The sequence below is a fragment of the Ascaphus truei genome, chromosome 17 (assembly GCF_040206685.1).
Source record: "Ascaphus truei isolate aAscTru1 chromosome 17, aAscTru1.hap1, whole genome shotgun sequence".
Taxonomy (NCBI): Eukaryota; Metazoa; Chordata; class Amphibia; order Anura; family Ascaphidae; genus Ascaphus; species Ascaphus truei.
In genome coordinates this window covers 7,127,538-7,144,523 of record NC_134499.1, presented here as the reverse complement: position 1 = coordinate 7,144,523, position 16,986 = coordinate 7,127,538, and the positions used below count along the sequence as shown (strand labels likewise).

The following is a 16,986-nucleotide window of genomic DNA, read 5'->3' as shown; positions in this document are numbered from 1 at the left end:
CAGGGGGGAGAGAGACGGCACAGGGGGGAGAGAGACGGCACAGGGGGGAGAGAGACGGCACAGGGGGGTGAGAGAGAGAGAGAGAGAGACGGTACAGGGGGGAGAGAGAGAGAGACGGCACAGGGGGGGGGAGAGAGAGAGAGACGGCACAGGGGGGAGAGAGAGAGAGACGGCACAGGGGGGAGAGAGAGAGAGACGGCACAGGGGGGAGAGAGAGAGAGAGAGAGACGGCACAGGGGGGAGAGAGAGAGAGACGGCTTAAGGGGGAGAGAGACGGCACAGGGGGGAGAGAGAGAGAGACGGCACAGGGGGGAGAGAGAGAGAGAGAGAGAGAGAGAGAGAGAGAGAGACGGCACAGGGGGGAGAGAGAGATGGCACAGGGGGGAGAGAGAGAGAGACGGCACAGGGGGGGAGAGAGAGAGAGACGGCACAGGTGGGGGAGAGAGAGACGGCACAGGTGGGGGAAAGAGAGAGAGACGGCACAGGTGGGGGAGAGAGAGAGAGACGGCACAGGGGGGGGGGGAGAGAGAGACGGCACAGGGGGGGGGGAGAGAGAGACGGCACAGGGGGGGGGGAGAGAGAGACGGCACAGGGGGGGAGAGAGACGGCACAGGGGGGGAGAGAGACGGCACAAGGGGGGAGAGAGAGAGACGGCACAGGGGGGGAGAGAGAGAGACGGCAAAGGGGGGAGAGAGAGACGGCACAGGGGGGGGGAGAGAGAGACGGCACAGGAGGGGGGAGAGAGAGATGGCACAGAGGGGAGAGAGAGAGTCGGCACAGAGGGGAGAGACAGAGACGAGACAGAGACAGCACAGAGAGAGAGGGGGCACAAGGGGGAGAGAGAGACGGCACAGAGAGACAGCACATAGAGAGGGGGGGCACAAATACAGAAGAGGCATCCCCTTACAGTAACAGGCACATGTAACGTACCTCCCTTGCTAGCAGGAATGCGCGGGGCCTGCTGTGCTGTTGAGGTTTTCGGGGTGGTATCTGCATTAAAAGATTCCTTTGTAGGGAAAAGGTTCCTCCCAGGCTGTGGCGAGGTACACAGCTCGGCTTTCACAGCTGTGGGGGAATTTTTCTTGGGGCTATAAAAATAATAAAGAAAGCTCATCAATTCTTTCAAACCAATGTTACAGGATAACCCGGTGTGTCTGATTCGGTGTGTGTGTCTGATTCGGTGTGTCTGATTCGGTGTGTGTGCGTGTCTGATTCGATGTGTGTGCGTGTCTGATTCGGTGTGTCTGATTGTGTGTGTGTGTGTGTGTGTGTGTCTGATTCTGTGTGTGTGTATGTGTCTGATTCTCTGTGTGTGTGTGTGTCTGATTCTGTGTGTGTGTCTGATTCTGTGTGAGTGTGTGTATCTGATTCTGTGTGTGTGTGTGTGTGTGTGTGTGTGTGTGTGTGTGTGTGTGTGTGTGTGTGTGTGTGTGTGTGTGTGTGTGTGTGTGTGTCTGATTCTGTGTGTGTGTGCGTGCGTCTGATTCTGTGTGTGTGTGTGTGTCTGATTCTGCGTGTGTCTGATTCTGTGTGTGTGTGTCTGATTCTGTGTGTGTGTGTGTGTGTGTGTCCGATTCTGTATGTGTGTGTGTGTCTGATTCTGTGGGTGTGTGTGTCTGATTGTGTGTGTGTGTGTGTGTGTCTGATTGTGTGTGTGTGTGTGTGTGTGTGTGTGTGTGTGTGTGTGTGTGTGTGTGTGTGTGTGTGTGTGTGTGTGTGTGTGTGTGTGTGTGTGTGTGTGTGTCTGTTTATACACACTATATGTATGCATACACATTTATATACATATACACACACACACACACGCTCGCGCTTTTACATACCTAATTGATGGCACAACAAGTCTATTTGTCCGCTCGTGGTTCTGCAGTTTCGATCTCAGTTCGTTCATTTCCGCATCTTTAAACTGCAGCTCTGACTGCAGAGACTGTACCTGCAACAGGAGCACAGATTCTCTTACCCAGAATACACCTGCAACAGGAGCACAGATTCTCTTACCCAGAATGCACCTGCAACAGGAGCACAGATTCTCTTACCCAGAATGCACCTGCAACAGGAGCACAGATTCTCTTACCCAGAATACACCTGCAACAGGAGCACAGATTCTCTTACCCAGAATGCACCTGCAACAGGAGCACAGATTCTCTTACCCAGAATGCACCTGCAACAGGAGCACAGATTCTCTTACCCAGAATGCACCTGCAACAGGAGCACAGATTCTCTTACCCAGAATGCACCTGCAACAGGAGCACAGATTCTCTTACCCAGAATGCACCTGCAACAGGAGCACAGATTCTCTTACCCAGAATGCACCTGCAACAGGAGCACAGATTCTCTTACCCAGAATGCACCTGCAACAGGAGCACAGATTCTCTTACCCAGAATGCACCTGCAACAGGAGCACAGATTCTCTTACCCAGAATGCACCTGCAACAGGAGCACAGATTCTCTTACCCAGAATGCACCTGCAACAGGAGCACAGATTCTCTTACCCAGAATGCACCTGCAACAGGAGCACAGATTCTCTTACCCAGACTGCACCTGCAACAGGGGCACAGATTCTCTTAGGTCTGCAGTAACTACGGTGCACACTACGGCGTGCGCACCACACACCACAGCACAGCCCTCTATGGGGCAGGCCCCAGTCGCCGTGTGTGAGGGCGAGCAAAGCGCAATGATGCGTCCGCTCGCAGGGAAGACAAGAATTTTGTCTTTCCTTGCCGCGACGCGATCAAGTGGTGTGCGGGCAGCCAATGGCAGGGCAGATCATGTGGACCAATAGGAGTGCAGGTATTGTAAACCATCATGGCCGCACCCCCCCCCCCCATCATGGCCGCACCCCCGCGCATCCCATCGCTCCACAATAGACCGCGGCTTTCACCCGTTCACGCGGCGCCAGGCGCGCGTGCAGCAGTGACCATTGGGGCCATAGCCTTACGCAGAATGCACCTGCAACAGAGGCACAGATTCTCTTTCCAAGAACGCAGGAAACTAAACTTCCTAAATAAGACGCGGAGAAGAAACAAAACCATCCATTTAAAATCCATGAGGAGATTCGATGTCTTCTGATCCCGTGTATGTTCCGATGGCTTTTAGTGTACAGAGCTTTACACCTGAAGAAGTACAGTACAGATCCCTCCGACTGAATCCCATCCCTAAAAACAGGTTTTAGGATCCAGGGTAGTTAACCTCTTGCGTGCCAGAGGACTCAGCAATGCACCGTGCGAATGGTAGGTAAGAGAAAATGGTTTAAGATCTTACTGTAATTGTCTTTTCCTGGAAGGGCTTCCATGGCAGTGCTCACCAATGGGTTCGACTGAGCCACCTGTGCTGAAGCAGGGACTGATTTAGCCACCTGTGCTGAAGCTGGGATATCCATAAAAGCTGACATGTTGGGGGAGTTGGGGGGGCTTGAGGACTGGAGTTGAGCCCCCTGGCTTAAGCTCCACCCTACTGCTGAGATAAGATAGAAACAGCTCCCCCTGTGGGAGACCCTATAATTAACCACTCCCCCCCTGCCAGTCTTATGATACAAAAGCCGAAACGTGTAATATATATACGTTAATATCGTGCATCTGGGTGGGAATTGGCGAGCACGGCCATTGAAGGACTTTCCAGCAAAAATAAAATGATGGCCAGATCTACGCTTCCTCTGTTCCCGGGAGTTCCCCATGGCCGCGCTCAACAACGGGACTCGCCAAAGCAGGGGGGGGGGGGGGGGGCGAGGCTTCCAATAATGAGACTGTGATTTCAACAGTGGCCCCTACTCAATATGCTTAGGAAGATCCAGGGTCCCAATAAATAGCTTAACCCCTTCCCTGCAATATGTTGCAGCCCCTCTAGGAGGAAGTCGGAAGAAGACATCAGTGCCGCATTGTGCATTTGGGAACTTTCCACAGTCTCGTTCAGGAGGATTTTGAAAAGATTGCAAGTGAAAAAAACACCTTTTTGAAGTAATCTCAGGACGGCAGAAAAGCTGCCACAAAAGGAGCGGATGGGTGATGAGGCTATTGCCATCAAACAAGCAGATAAAAGGTGGCGGTGTAGTCGTGACGGAAACGTGCTACTATAAACAAGAAGCTAATAAAATCCTAAGAGATCCCAACACCTATATTAAATTAGAAAGAGATCCCACCGGTCAATATCTGGAAGAGATGCCTATATTTCTATCCGAGGGGAAACCGTTTGGCATCAGAAGACGAATTCAGGCATCTATGGAGAAGTAAACCCACCACACCGGCGTTTTACTTCTTACCAAAACTTACATGAACCTCCGGGAAGACCGGTCATTTTGGGTATCGGTTCACCAACAGAGAATCTCTCTGAATACGTTGATATTTATCTGTGCAAATATGTAGTAGGCACCAAATCCTACTACCTATGCCGATGCTGGATATATTAGATAAGATAAACTGGCAACCAGGGTACTATTTAGTAACTTCAGACGTTATATCACTGTATATCTCCATAAACCACGAACACAGTTGTGAGGCAATTCGGAGGACTTTAGATAATGATCCCAGTTTTTTTTAATAGACAAGCAACTTTTTTTTATTAAATAGTATTTTATTCATTTTAAAACAATACAGGCATACCCCAGTTTAAGGACACTCACTTTAAGTACACTCGCGAGTAAGTACATCTTGCTCAATAGGCAAATGGCAGCTCACGCATGCGCCTATCAGCACATCCTGAACAGCAATACCGGCTCCCTACCTGTACCGAAGGTGGGCGCAAGCGGGGAGACTATAGAGCCTGTTACACATGGGTTATTTACATCAGTTATGCACGTATATGATGGTTGCCGTACAGTACATGCATCGATAAGTGGGAAAAAGGCAGTGCTTCACTTTAAGTACATTCTCGCTTTACATACATGCTCCGGTCCCATTGCGTACGTTAATGCGGGGTATGCCTGTATTACTTTTGGTGTAATGGTGATTTCTTTTTACAGAAATGTGGTGCGGCCATGGGACCCGTTTCGCACCAAGCTATGCTAATTTATTTATGGGAATTTAGGAGTTGGACAACATCTGGTCCAACAATCCCTTTGGTGCAGACCTGGCACTATGGAAAAGATATATTGACGATATCTTTTTTTATCTATAAGGGGGACTTAGAAACATTAGAAGTCTTTTTGGAATATATAAATAACAATATGCTAAATCTTACATTTACGACAAAATGGAATGAAAAAGATCGAATTTGTAGACCTAGAAATATAGAAGATGACAAAATGAATACTAGGACTTTTTTTTTCAACAGTTGATTGAAATAATTATATATACAAATCGAGTTACTTCAAGAGATACAAGCCCCGTTATGGGGTGCCGGTATCCCCTGTGCTTTTAAAGATCCCGCAACACGTGACCGGGGGATTTAAATCCTGCAGGAGTATACCGGTACCCCATAACGGGGCTTGTATCTCTTGAAGTTGGGGGTCCCGAGGCTGAAACCAATGCGGTTCAGCAGAGGCGACACCCTGCTCATGTACATAGTTACATGGTAGATGAGGTTGAAAAAAGACATACGTCTATCATGTTCAACCTATGCTAAATTTAAACAACAGATACTTTATCCTATATATATACTTACTTATTGATCCAGAGGCAGGCAAACAAAAAAACCCAGAGACATATCATCCAATGATATCTCATACGGGGAATATAAATTCCTTCCTGACTCCAAGAATTGGCATTCGGATTAATCCCTGGATCTACATCCTTCCCATGCATACTTATTTGGTATATCCCTGTATACCTTTCCTTTCTAAAAAGATGTCCAACCTTTTTTTGAACAAATCTATTGTATCTGCCATCACAGTCTCCATGGGTAATGAACCCCACACTGTAACTGCCCTTACTGTAAAGAACCATTTCCTTTGTTGCTAGTGAAATCTCCTTTCCTCCAACCTTAAGGGATGGCCCGAGTCCTTTGTACTGCCCGTGGGATGAATTCTTTTGTAAGCTCCTTGTATTGTCCCTAAATATATTTGTATATAGTTATCATATTCCCTCCGACGCCTCTTTTCTAATGTAAATAAATCTAATTTAGCTAGCCTCTCCTCATAAGTTAGAATGTCCATCCCCTTTATTAATTTGGTGGCTCTTCTCTGCACTCTCACTAGTTCCATAATGTCTATACTTAGGATTGGTGGCCAAAATTATACTCCATATTCAAGGTGTGGTCTTACTAATGCTTTGTAAAGGGGCATAATTATGTTTACTTCCCTTCCATCCATTGCCCGTTTAATGCAAGATAAGATCTTGTTTGCCTTTGCAGTTACTGCATGACATTGGGCACTATTGCTAAGCTTCTGTCTACAAGCACTCCTAAATCCTTCTCCATCAAGGATTCCCCCAATTTATCCCCATTTAATTTGTAGGTCGCCTGTTTTTTCTTGCTTCCCAAATGCATAACCTTATATTTATCTGTATTAAACCTTATCTGCCATTTACCTGCCCACGTTTCCAGTCTCCAAGTCCTTCTGGAGAGAAATTACATCCTGCTCTGATTCTATTACCTTACACAATTTAGTGTCATCAGCAAAGATGGAGACTTTGCTCTCGATGCCAACCTCAAGGTCATTAATAAACAAGTTAAAAAGCAGGGGTCCCAGTACCGATCCCTGAGGTCTCCACTCACGACTTTAGTCGTTGCCATGATGAGTTGCCATCATCCAAGATGGATTTCTAATATCCCTTTTGGACAAGTCAAACGAATCAAAAGGAACGGTACTACACAAGAGGTGCATCAAAATAAGGCAGAAATAATAAAAGGTTTCTAGAAAGGAATTACGATCCAGAAAAAAAAATCACGATGGCGATGGACAAGACAAATTCCATGAAGGAGGAAAGAACTCCTCACCCCCAAACCAGTTAGAAATACTGATATTCATTTTCAAACTGCCTTCATCCCGAAATATAACAGGAAAGCTACAGAAATTGAAAAAAAAAAGTAACTACAAAGTATTGGCACATTTTAAATGAAGAACCCATTTTAGGAAATGCGGTTGAAGAGTTATCTTTAAAAAAAGAAGGTGAGGTGTGGCGGGGGTGGCGGCTGGAGGTGAGGTGCGGAGGGAGGGGAAGTGCGTGCGTGTGGAGATGAGGTGATGCGGTGGGGGGGAAGTGCGTGCGTGGGGCGGTGCGTGTGGAGGTGAGGGGAGTTTGGGTGACGTGGCGGGGCGGGCGGATCGGAGGCGCGGTGGCTCGGCTGGAGGTCACGCGCGGTGGGGGGCTGGAGGTGAGGTGCGGCGGGGTGGCGGCGCGGGTGGAGGTGGGGTGGCGGGTTTCGCTGAGGCACGGCGGGGGTAGTTTGGGTGAGGCGGATGTTGCGGAGCGGAGTCGCAGGCGGCACATGTGGAGGTGAGGCGGCGTGTTTGCCTGAGGCGCGGCGGGGGTAGTTCGGGTGAGGGGGTGGCGGCTCCAGGGGAGGCGGCTTTGGCTGAGGCAGGTCAGGACGGTATGGGTGCACGGCGTGTGGCTCTCACGCGGTGTGAGGAGGCTGTGAGCGTGAGGGCATGTGCGTAGCCATGTTGCTGACGTCACCCCACCATGCAGGCCAATCACAGCGTGAGCCGTCGCCAACCAATGACCAGGCGCACAAACCCACACACAACAATCCCCTTTTTTGTTTGGGTATAGGTTTTTTTTATATATAGATATTTTTACCAAGTCAGATATTCAATCTAGTTGGACATTCTCTCATAGCATTGGGACTATATATGTAGTCTCAATGGCTGCACATATTTATGCATGTTCTCCTTATGACAGAGTCCCCATATCTGTCTTACAGGTTCTACATGCAAGAACTAGTAGTTCTAATTGATAGATTGGTTATAGTTGTTTTTATATTTGATATATTTTATATGTTTATTCTAATATACATGTTTAAATATATTTTTTACCAATATGTTACATTGGTTATATAATAAAATGTTTCTGTATTTTTGGGCAAATACTTTTGTTTGAAAGATGTGTTTAAATTATGACTTTTAATGTATAGATCGTTCCAATTAAATAGGCATGCTGATTAGAATGAAAGATCACGGATCAAGTTACAATTAAATAGATTTGAGCTTTCTGATTGGGGAGCCAAGTGTTTGGGAATCAGACCGCTCAGTGTTACACCGGCTGACTCCTGACGAAGCACGCAGCAAAACGCGTCGTCATAGTTAGTGTCACCAATCGGAGGGGAGAGACGTCATCACGCAGGTCACGAGACGGAAGCAAGCAGACCCAGGCGTTTGAGAGAGCCGGCGGCGCGCATCTGTTCCTCGACACAATAGTGTGGGTGAGATCCGTCTCCCGTGCAGGGATCACGCACCGCCGTGACAGGTTTTGGTTTTTCTATCAATGCTTAAAAGAACTTTTAAGATGTGAGTGCACATTGGTGAGAAACTTACCCGATTACAATACTTTGTTATTACGATCTGAACCATCCTGTCGTCGGGGAAACTGCATCTCACCATATCGGGGACACATTACCCGAGTATCTACGTTAGGCCAGAGAAGAGCCTCCCGATTCGGACATGGTGTTTGGTGCCTGATTTAAACTATCACACCGTGAGTGCGCATTTCTGTGAGACACATGAAATTCTCTCTACCTGATCACTACAATATTGCACCATGTATATTCTTTTCTTGTTTTCCGGGGGGTTTTTTTGCGCTCCCCATATTTCTGAGACCAGTACCTCTAGAACCCCAGAGGACGGTTCCGCTTGGGTTTGGAGCTGCAAAACCGGATCCCTATTTTTATTAGAATCACTTTATCGCCTGATGTAATATGTGTAACATCACTTAACAGTTTATTATTCACGGTTTGCACAGAGATCAGTTTTGCTGTATTTTTATACACACACAAGTTTTTATATTTATTTCATCTGTGCACTAATTTTAAGATTGAACTTCACTGCATTTGTGTTCACACATAGAGCGCAGGGTGAACATTTGTTAGCAGGGAGTCAGGAGAAGACAGTCCGGCCGCATTGATTAGGGACGCAGACCTTATATTGTATTTATGAAAGATTCACAGAGCAGCACTTCCTTTGTAACGACTCGTCTCGAGTACACCCCCCTGATATGTGTGTAACGGGATTAAGGGAATTGCCATGAAGATAAGATACCTTTTTGAACAGCTCTTTCTCCTTCTCGTTTTGCACCTGCGCCCTTTCTTTCTCCAGCGTCACGTGGGAGATTTTCTGCTGCTCCGCGTCGGTCTCAGTTTGCCGCAGCATGTCCCGCAAGACTCGGATTTCGCCGTTTTTAACCAGGACTTCGCCTTGCAGCGCTTTCAGCTGTATGGGCAGACATGGAAATTACGAGTAGCGGGGACATTACAAAAAGAAGCACATAGAGTACGGTTTTCACGGTTGAACAGCCAGGCTCGGCCCGTAGTTTTACTCAAGCCAGTGTGGAAGTAACAATACTCCAGAAATACTTAGATTCTATGCTCCATAACTTCTCTCGTACAATGTCTGACGGTAGATGAGGCTATAACAAATGGCTTTCAACTGTCGTAACACGGACCAAATGCCGCCTACAACAGGGGCTTAAAGTGGCCCTGAGACACTGTCGTTTCCCCGGCAGTGAAGGGGCCGCTAAAACTCACTAGTAAGGTAATGTATGTATGTATATATGGTACAGATGCAAAAATATTATACGTCATAATTTTGATAGCGTTTCTAAGTATTTAATTGTATCCTATATTATACTACGATACATCTCCGAGTCTCCGGTCCACTCGGATTTAGAAGTTCCCTTGTTGAGAGTTTCAGCTCAAGATATCGCTATCGATCATATACAGCTCAGAATAAAAGGTGGAAACATTCTGCTGTTAAACCATGCAAAGCCCTGCAGACAAATAATGACTTGTGTAAGATAAGGGACACCTGCCTTCTGCTGCAGATCTTCATGCTGACCCTGCAGAACCTCCAGCCCAAATGTATCTCTGTCTGGATGAGTTTCTACAACAGGTAGAGGTAGAATTCCATTGTTAGAATGACAAGTGACAGGACACACACACACACACACACACACACACACACACACACACACACACACACACACACACACACACACACACACACACACACAGAATAGGTTGCTTTTCTTCCTATTCTAAGAAAAAGGGAAGCGCTGTTTTTTTATTTTATGTAAGAAACGGTATATTAGACATTTAATTAAACGGACATAACAAATAATACTTCCCCATAGTCTATGGCAGGGGCAGCCAATTCCAGCTCCCAAGGGCCACCAACAGGCCAGGTTTTAAGGATGACCCTGCTTCAGCCCCCTCTGCTGAAGCAGGGATACCCCGAATACCTGGCCTGTTGGTGGCCCTTGAGTACTGCAGTTGGCCACCCCTGATCTTTGTCAGCGGTTCCCAGCCTGCGTTACACTGTGCTTCCCCTGCTAGAAAATATTACTTCCCCTAGTGAATAAATATATTGCTGAATTATCAGACAATCACTAACACACTGTGTGACCGATCCCAGGCAGTATAGTGTCCTGAACGTGTGGGGGGGAATACCCGCTTAATAATCCCCCATACTGCGTGACCGATCCCAGGCAGTATAGTGTCCTGACCGTGTGGGGGGAATACCTGCTTAATAATCCCCCAAACTGACCCTCTGTGTGTGCAGATAGCATGGGGGAGTATTGCTGTCACTCACTGTGGGAGTTTCCAATCATGTCCCACAATGCTTTGCTGCTGTGGATGCAAAGCATTGTGGAAAGCGAATTTGAAAACCCCTGCTGTGACAGCGATACCCACCACGCCAAGTTGCAGTTTGGGGCATCAATAAGTGCGCAGTCCCCACATGGGCTTTGGACCCCACTATACCGCCTGGATCTTCCATTACAAATTTTTGGGCGAACCCCTTGGAGACGCCTCCCGAAGCTGTAAGGGATCTCACACCCCCTGTTCGGAATCACTGGTCTACGGTAAAATACAAACAATTCTCAGCAAGAGAGAAGATTTTATTTTTAACTAGAGAACATTGCATATGTGATCTGCCTTTATTGTCCCTTAATATGGGAAGGCGCAGAAATAAGAGTGCTTGTGACGATGTGCTGGACATACCCGCGAGATCTCTCCGCCCAGAATTCCCCTTTACACGTAGATCAAGGTCCTGGACGACGGCGTTCCCTGCATAGGGTGACCCGTTACCCGGCGGTGCTTTGCTTAGGACATGGCTTTTGGGAGAACTCCCTGCTCCCCCGTCCTGCGTGAACGCCTGCGAAGCCAGGATATCGATTTCCTCCAGGTCGTCCGCGGTAAAATCCTCGTGGTCGCCAAAAGGGTCTTCCGTGGCTTTCGCTCCGGCGGCATCGGCAGTCCGGCAACGCTTGGGCGGTGGGTACCTGCCCCCATCATGGTCTCGGCCGGCGGCACCTCGATGTATTGAGGGCGAGGAAGTCACATGCGCAGGGCCCAGACCGTATAATATGGAGTTGTTCCTTTTCTTATTAGCAAATAAAGGGTTCGCCGACATGGCGTAGGAACTGCAGGTCCTGCAAAAGGTTACAATGAGTTACATAGAACCACAGATATGGAAATAAAGCCAAGGAGACAATCTAAAACGCAGACAAATATACATATATCCAAGAATATATACACTTAGATTGTAAGCTCTCCGGGTAAGGAATTTCCTTCCAGATTTTATTTGTCCATTTATAATTCCCTGTATTGTCTCTTTGTAAAGTACACAGTAGGTGCTATATAAAGATATACATATTGTACACTCGATTTCTTATAAGGGCAGCATTACCCTGCACACACACACTCTTCCAGTCGCCCCTAATGAAATCAACGGGATCAATATCTTAAAACCCATATATCTCCGAGAGGCATCAACACAAAGATAATGATGTTCCAGACACCTACATAGCATTGTTTCCCGCTCGGTGCAAGAACCCTGCAATATTATTATATTCGATAGCGATCATTAGACAGAGATGTTTACACTACAACCGATCTGACGCGTGTTTGAAGATCATGATGCAAAGAAGGCACAGGAATAAAGTCCCTTCCGCCAATACCAGCAGGCTGAAGATCAATGACTGATCTGAGTGATCAGCGGGTTATAGGGAATATATCACTGCGTCGATCTGATGTATATACAAGAACGTACAAAGGAACCCAGAAATACAAGTGTGTTATTGGTGAAATGGTAATAAATTCCATGTGTTATGGAGACTTCATAGGAGGTATCACAGGTCAGCTCCTGTGTCCCACATCCACAGGGGAGGAAGAATGTGAAGTACAGGCAGGAGATGGAGACTGATACATTGCAACACAGTGACACGGCTTTTTAATTGACTTGCACACACTGCTACAATGTTCCAATACATTAGATATCACAGAAACATGGTGTGTGTGTGTGTGTAACTATGGTGTGGAGTGTGAGAGGGTGTTGCATTTCGGTGCAGGTGTGTGTGTAACTATGGTGTGGGTAGGTGTGGGAATGTGAGGGGGTTGCATTTCGGTGCAGGTGTGTGTAACTATGGTGTGGGTAGGTGTGTGAATGTGAGAGGGTGTTGCATTTTGGTGCAGGTGTGTGTGTAACTATGGTGTGGGTAGGTGTGGGAGTGTGAGAGGGGGTTGCATTTCGGTGCAGGTGTGTGTGTAACTATGGTGTGGGTAGGTGTGTGAATGTGAGAGGGTGTTGCATTTTGGTGCAGGTGTGTGTGTAACTATGGTGTGGGTAGGTGTGTGAATGTGAGAGGGTGTTGCATTAGGGTGCATGTGTGTGTGTAACTATGGTGTGTGAGAGGGGGTTGCATTAGGGTGCATGTGTGTGTGTAACTATGGTGTGGGAATGTGAGAGGGGGTTGCATTTCGGTGCAGGTGTGTGTGTAACTATGGTGTGGGTAGGTGTGTGAGAGGGTGTTGCATTTCGGTGCAGGTGTGTGTGTAACTATGGTGTGGGTAGGTGTGGGAGTGTGAGAGGGTGTTGCATTAGGGTGCATGTGTGTGTGTAACTATGGTGTGGGAATGTGAGAGGGGGTTGCATTTCGGTGCAGGTGTGTGTGTAACTATGGTGTGGGAGTGTGAGAGGGTGGTGCATGTGTGTGTGTAACTATGGTGTGGGAGTGTGAGAGGGGGTTGCATTTCGGTGCAGGTGTGTGGCTGCTATGTGGTCCCTATTGGTATAAAAAGGGATAGGATGACATAGTACGTGTGTATGTGTAAGAGACAGGTGTACAGCGCAGTATGTATGGACATCTTACACAGATAACCTCTGTAGGATACTTAGTGTGCAGCCATGTCCTAAATACACACATATATAGTGTGTGTTATATATAAATATATAAAGTCAGTGTCGGTGCATATACATATTCCTGCACAGTGGTGACTGAGCTGAAGAGTTTACAATCTAAGTGACGCAGTTAGTCAGTGTTATTCTGACCTCACCTGTCCGGGCGGGATTACCTAAGCGCTCCGGCCCTGGCCGCCTCCCCAGCCCGGCTCCCAGACATCCCTCCGCCGCGACTCCCTCTACTACCAGCCGGAGGATCCTGCGGCCTGCACCGGGGAGCGGCCAATCAGCGCGGCCCGGCACCGAGGAGCGGCCAATCAGCGCGGCCCGGCACCTGGGAGCGGCCAATCAACGCGGCCCATCAACGCGGCCCGGCACTGGGGAGCGGCCAATCAGCGGCAACCTTCTATCCTATCCCCGACCACAGCGGAGATTGGAGGAGGGGACCGGTGTGTGGAGGTGGGTGAGGGGGTCTGAGGTAACGCTCCCTCACACAGGGGGCTGTGCCCCCCCTCAGTCCCTCACACACACAGGGGGCTGTGCCGTCCCTCACACACACAGGGGGCTGTGCCGTCCCTCACACACACAGGGGGCTGTGCCGTCCCTCACACACACAGGGGGCTGTGCCGTCCCTCACACACACAGGGGGCTGTGCCGTCCCTCACACACACAGGGGGCTGTGCCGTCCCTCACACACACAGGGGGCTGTGCCGTCCCTCACACACACAGGGGGCTGTGCCGTCCCTCACACACACAGGGGGCTGTGCCGTCCCTCACACACACAGGGGGCTGTGCCGTCCCTCACACACACAGGGGGCTGTGCCGTCCCTCACACAGGGGGCTGTGCCGTCCCTCACACGGAGGGCTGTGCCCCCCCTCAGTCCCTCACACGGGGGGGGGGGGGGCTGTGTCCCCCCTCAGTCCCTCACATGGGGGGCTGTGCCGTCCCTCAGTCCCTCACACGGTGGGCTGTGCCGTCCCTCAGTCCCTCACACAGGGGGCTGTGCCGTCCCTCACACACACAGGGGACCGTGCCGTCCCTCACACACAGAGGGCTGTGTCCCCCTCAGTCCCTCACACACAGGGGGCTGTGTCCCCCCCAGTCCCTCACACACAGGGGGCTGTGTCCCCCCCCCTCAGTCCCTCACACACAGGGGGCTGTGTCCCCCCCTCAGTCCCTCACACACAGGGGGCTGTGTCCCCCCCCTCAGTCCCTCACACACAGGGGGCTGTGTCCCCCCCTCAGCCCTCACACACAGGGGGCTGTGTCCCCCCCCTCCGTCCCTCACACACAGGGGGCTGTGTCCCCCCCCTCAGTCCCTCACACACACACACACACACACACACACAGGGGGCTGTGCCCCCCCTCAGTCCTTCACACACAGGGGGCTGTGTCCCCCCCCTCAGTCCCTCACACACAGGGGGCTGTGTCCCCCCCTCAGTCCCTCACACACAGGGGGCTGTGTACCCCCCTCAGTCCCTCACACACAGGGGGCTGTGTCCCCCCCCCCCTCAGTCCCTCACACACGGGGCTGTGCCCCCCCCTCCATCCCACACACGGGGGCTGTATCCCCCCCTCACACCGGGGGCTCTTTCCCCCTCAGTCCCTCACACGGAGGGCTGTGCCCCCCCTCAGTCCCTCACACAGAGGGCTGTGCCCCCCCTCAGTCCCTCACACGGGAGGCTGTGCCCCCCCTCAGTCCCTCACACGGAGGGCTGTGCCCCCCCTCAGTCCCTCACTCAGGGGGCTGTGTCCCTCCCCCCCCTCAGTCTCACATGGGGGGCTGTGTCCCCCCTCAGTCCCACACACGGGGCTGTGTCCCCCTCAGTCCCACACACACGGGGGGCTGTGTCCCCCTCAGTCCCACACACACGGGGCTGTGTCTCCCCCCCTCAGTCCCTCATACACAGGGGGCTGTGTCCCCCCCTCAGTCCCTCACACACAGGGGGCTGTGTCCCCCCCCTCAGTCCCTCACACACAGGGGCTCTGTCCCCCCCCCTCCTTCCCACATACGGGGGGCTGTATCCCCCCCTCACACCGGGGGCTCTTTCCCCCTCAGTCCCTCACACGGAGGGCTGTGCCCCCCCTCAGTCCCTCACACAGAGGGCTGTGCCCCCCCTCAGTCCCTCACACGGGGGGCTGTGCCCCCCCTCAGTCCCACACTCGGGGCTGTGTCCCTCCCCCCCCTCAGTCTCACATGGGGGGCTGTGCCCCCCCTCAGTCCCTCACTCAGGGGGCTGTGTCCCTCCCCCCCCTCAGTCTCACATGGGGGGCTGTGTCCCCCCTCAGTCCCACACACGGGGCTGTGTCCCCCTCAGTCCCACACACACGGGGGGCTGTGTCCCCCTCAGTCCCACACACACGGGGCTGTGTCTCCCCCCCTCAGTCCCTCATACACAGGGGGCTGTGTCCCCCCCTCAGTCCCTCACACACAGGGGGCTGTGTCCCCCCCCTCAGTCCCTCACACACAGAGGCTCTGTCCCCCCCCCTCCTTCCCACATACGGGGGGCTGTATCCCCCCCTCACACCGGGGGCTCTTTCCCCCTCAGTCCCTCACACGGAGGGCTGTGCCCCCCCTCAGTCCCTCACACAGAGGGCTGTGCCCCCCCTCAGTCCCTCACACGGGGGGCTGTGCCCCCCCTCAGTCCCTCACATGGAGGGCTGTGCCCCCCCTCAGTCCCACACACGGGGCTGTGTCCTCTTCAGTCCCACACACACGGGGGGGCTGTGTCCCCCTCTGTCCCACACACACGGGGCTGTGTCCCCCTCCTCAGTTCCTCACACACGCCTCAGTCCATCACACACGGGGGGAGGGCTGTGTCCCCCCCTCAGTCTCTCACACACGGGGGGGGCTGTCCCCCCCCTCAGTCCCTCACACACGGGGGGCTGTCCACCCCCCTCAGTCCCTCACATAGGAGACTGACACTCGATCACTGACATTGGAAGCTGTGTCTCGGGTAACTCACTACACTGCATCAAGTAATACTCCCTCCCAGTACTACCCTGCACTACTGGGGTTGGTATCTCATGCACCTGCTGCCTGCCGCTTGTTTTATGAGAGCTCCCGTTACCGGGTCCCTGCTTCTTCATCCTCCCTGCTTTCAGAGACATTTTTGTGATCTTTTCTTTTAAAGCAGGAAACATGTGATATCTTATGTGGGTTCCTTTTTTTAAATCAATTCTGTAGTATTAGATAATAGTGACTGTGTTTTTTAATTATTATTTAACCTTTTAATTGCATTTTTAATTAGTTTTAAAGCATCCTTTGATTTCTATAGCAGGTTTAGCACACCTCCCCAGCAGTGCAAGATCTTTGCAACACTTGTATGTATGTATGTCTTTATTTATATAGCGCCATTAATGTACGTAGCGCCTCACAGCAGTAATACACGTGACACTCATATAAATAACAAATAATATAAATAACAGATCATGGGAATAAGCGCTTCAGACATAAAAATTTACATTTTGGAAAAGAAGTCCCTGCTCCGATGAGCTTACAATCTAATTGGTAGGAGGAACATACAGATAAAGTGGGCAGACGTTCTGGTAAGTGCGTCTGCATGAGGCCAAGCTTTATGTATCAGGTGTATAGTATTAGCCACGGTGCTACTCATATGCTTCGTTAAGCAAGTATGTAATTAGATGGGTGGATAGAGAGGGTGCTATTCGGGTATTGAGGGGAAGGGCATTCCAGAGGTGCGGGGCAGTCAGTGAGAAA

General features: G+C 50.6%; 1 protein-coding gene across 3 annotated transcripts in view; it reads right to left on the bottom strand.

The window, feature by feature from the left end:
* ATRIP (ATR interacting protein) overlaps positions 1–13,563 on the bottom strand; it is a 51,498-nt gene extending 37,935 nt beyond the window's left edge. The window contains exons 1-6 of one of the 3 annotated variants that reach the window (XM_075573811.1): positions 13,438–13,563; positions 11,086–11,516; positions 9,897–9,967; positions 9,128–9,298; positions 1,824–1,933; positions 931–1,088 (exon numbers count right to left, since the gene is read on the bottom strand). In XM_075573811.1, the coding sequence (XP_075429926.1) occupies positions 931–1,088; positions 1,824–1,933; positions 9,128–9,298; positions 9,897–9,967; positions 11,086–11,516; positions 13,438–13,484 (988 nt within the window). In that variant the 5' untranslated portion in view covers positions 13,485–13,563. Of the gene's footprint in view, positions 1–930; positions 1,089–1,823; positions 1,934–9,127; positions 9,299–9,896; positions 9,968–11,085; positions 11,517–13,414 lie in introns of all 3 variants that reach the window. The other 2 variants (XM_075573812.1, XM_075573814.1) reach the window with 2 other exon arrangements.
* Positions 13,564–16,986: the final 3,423 nt, after the last annotated feature.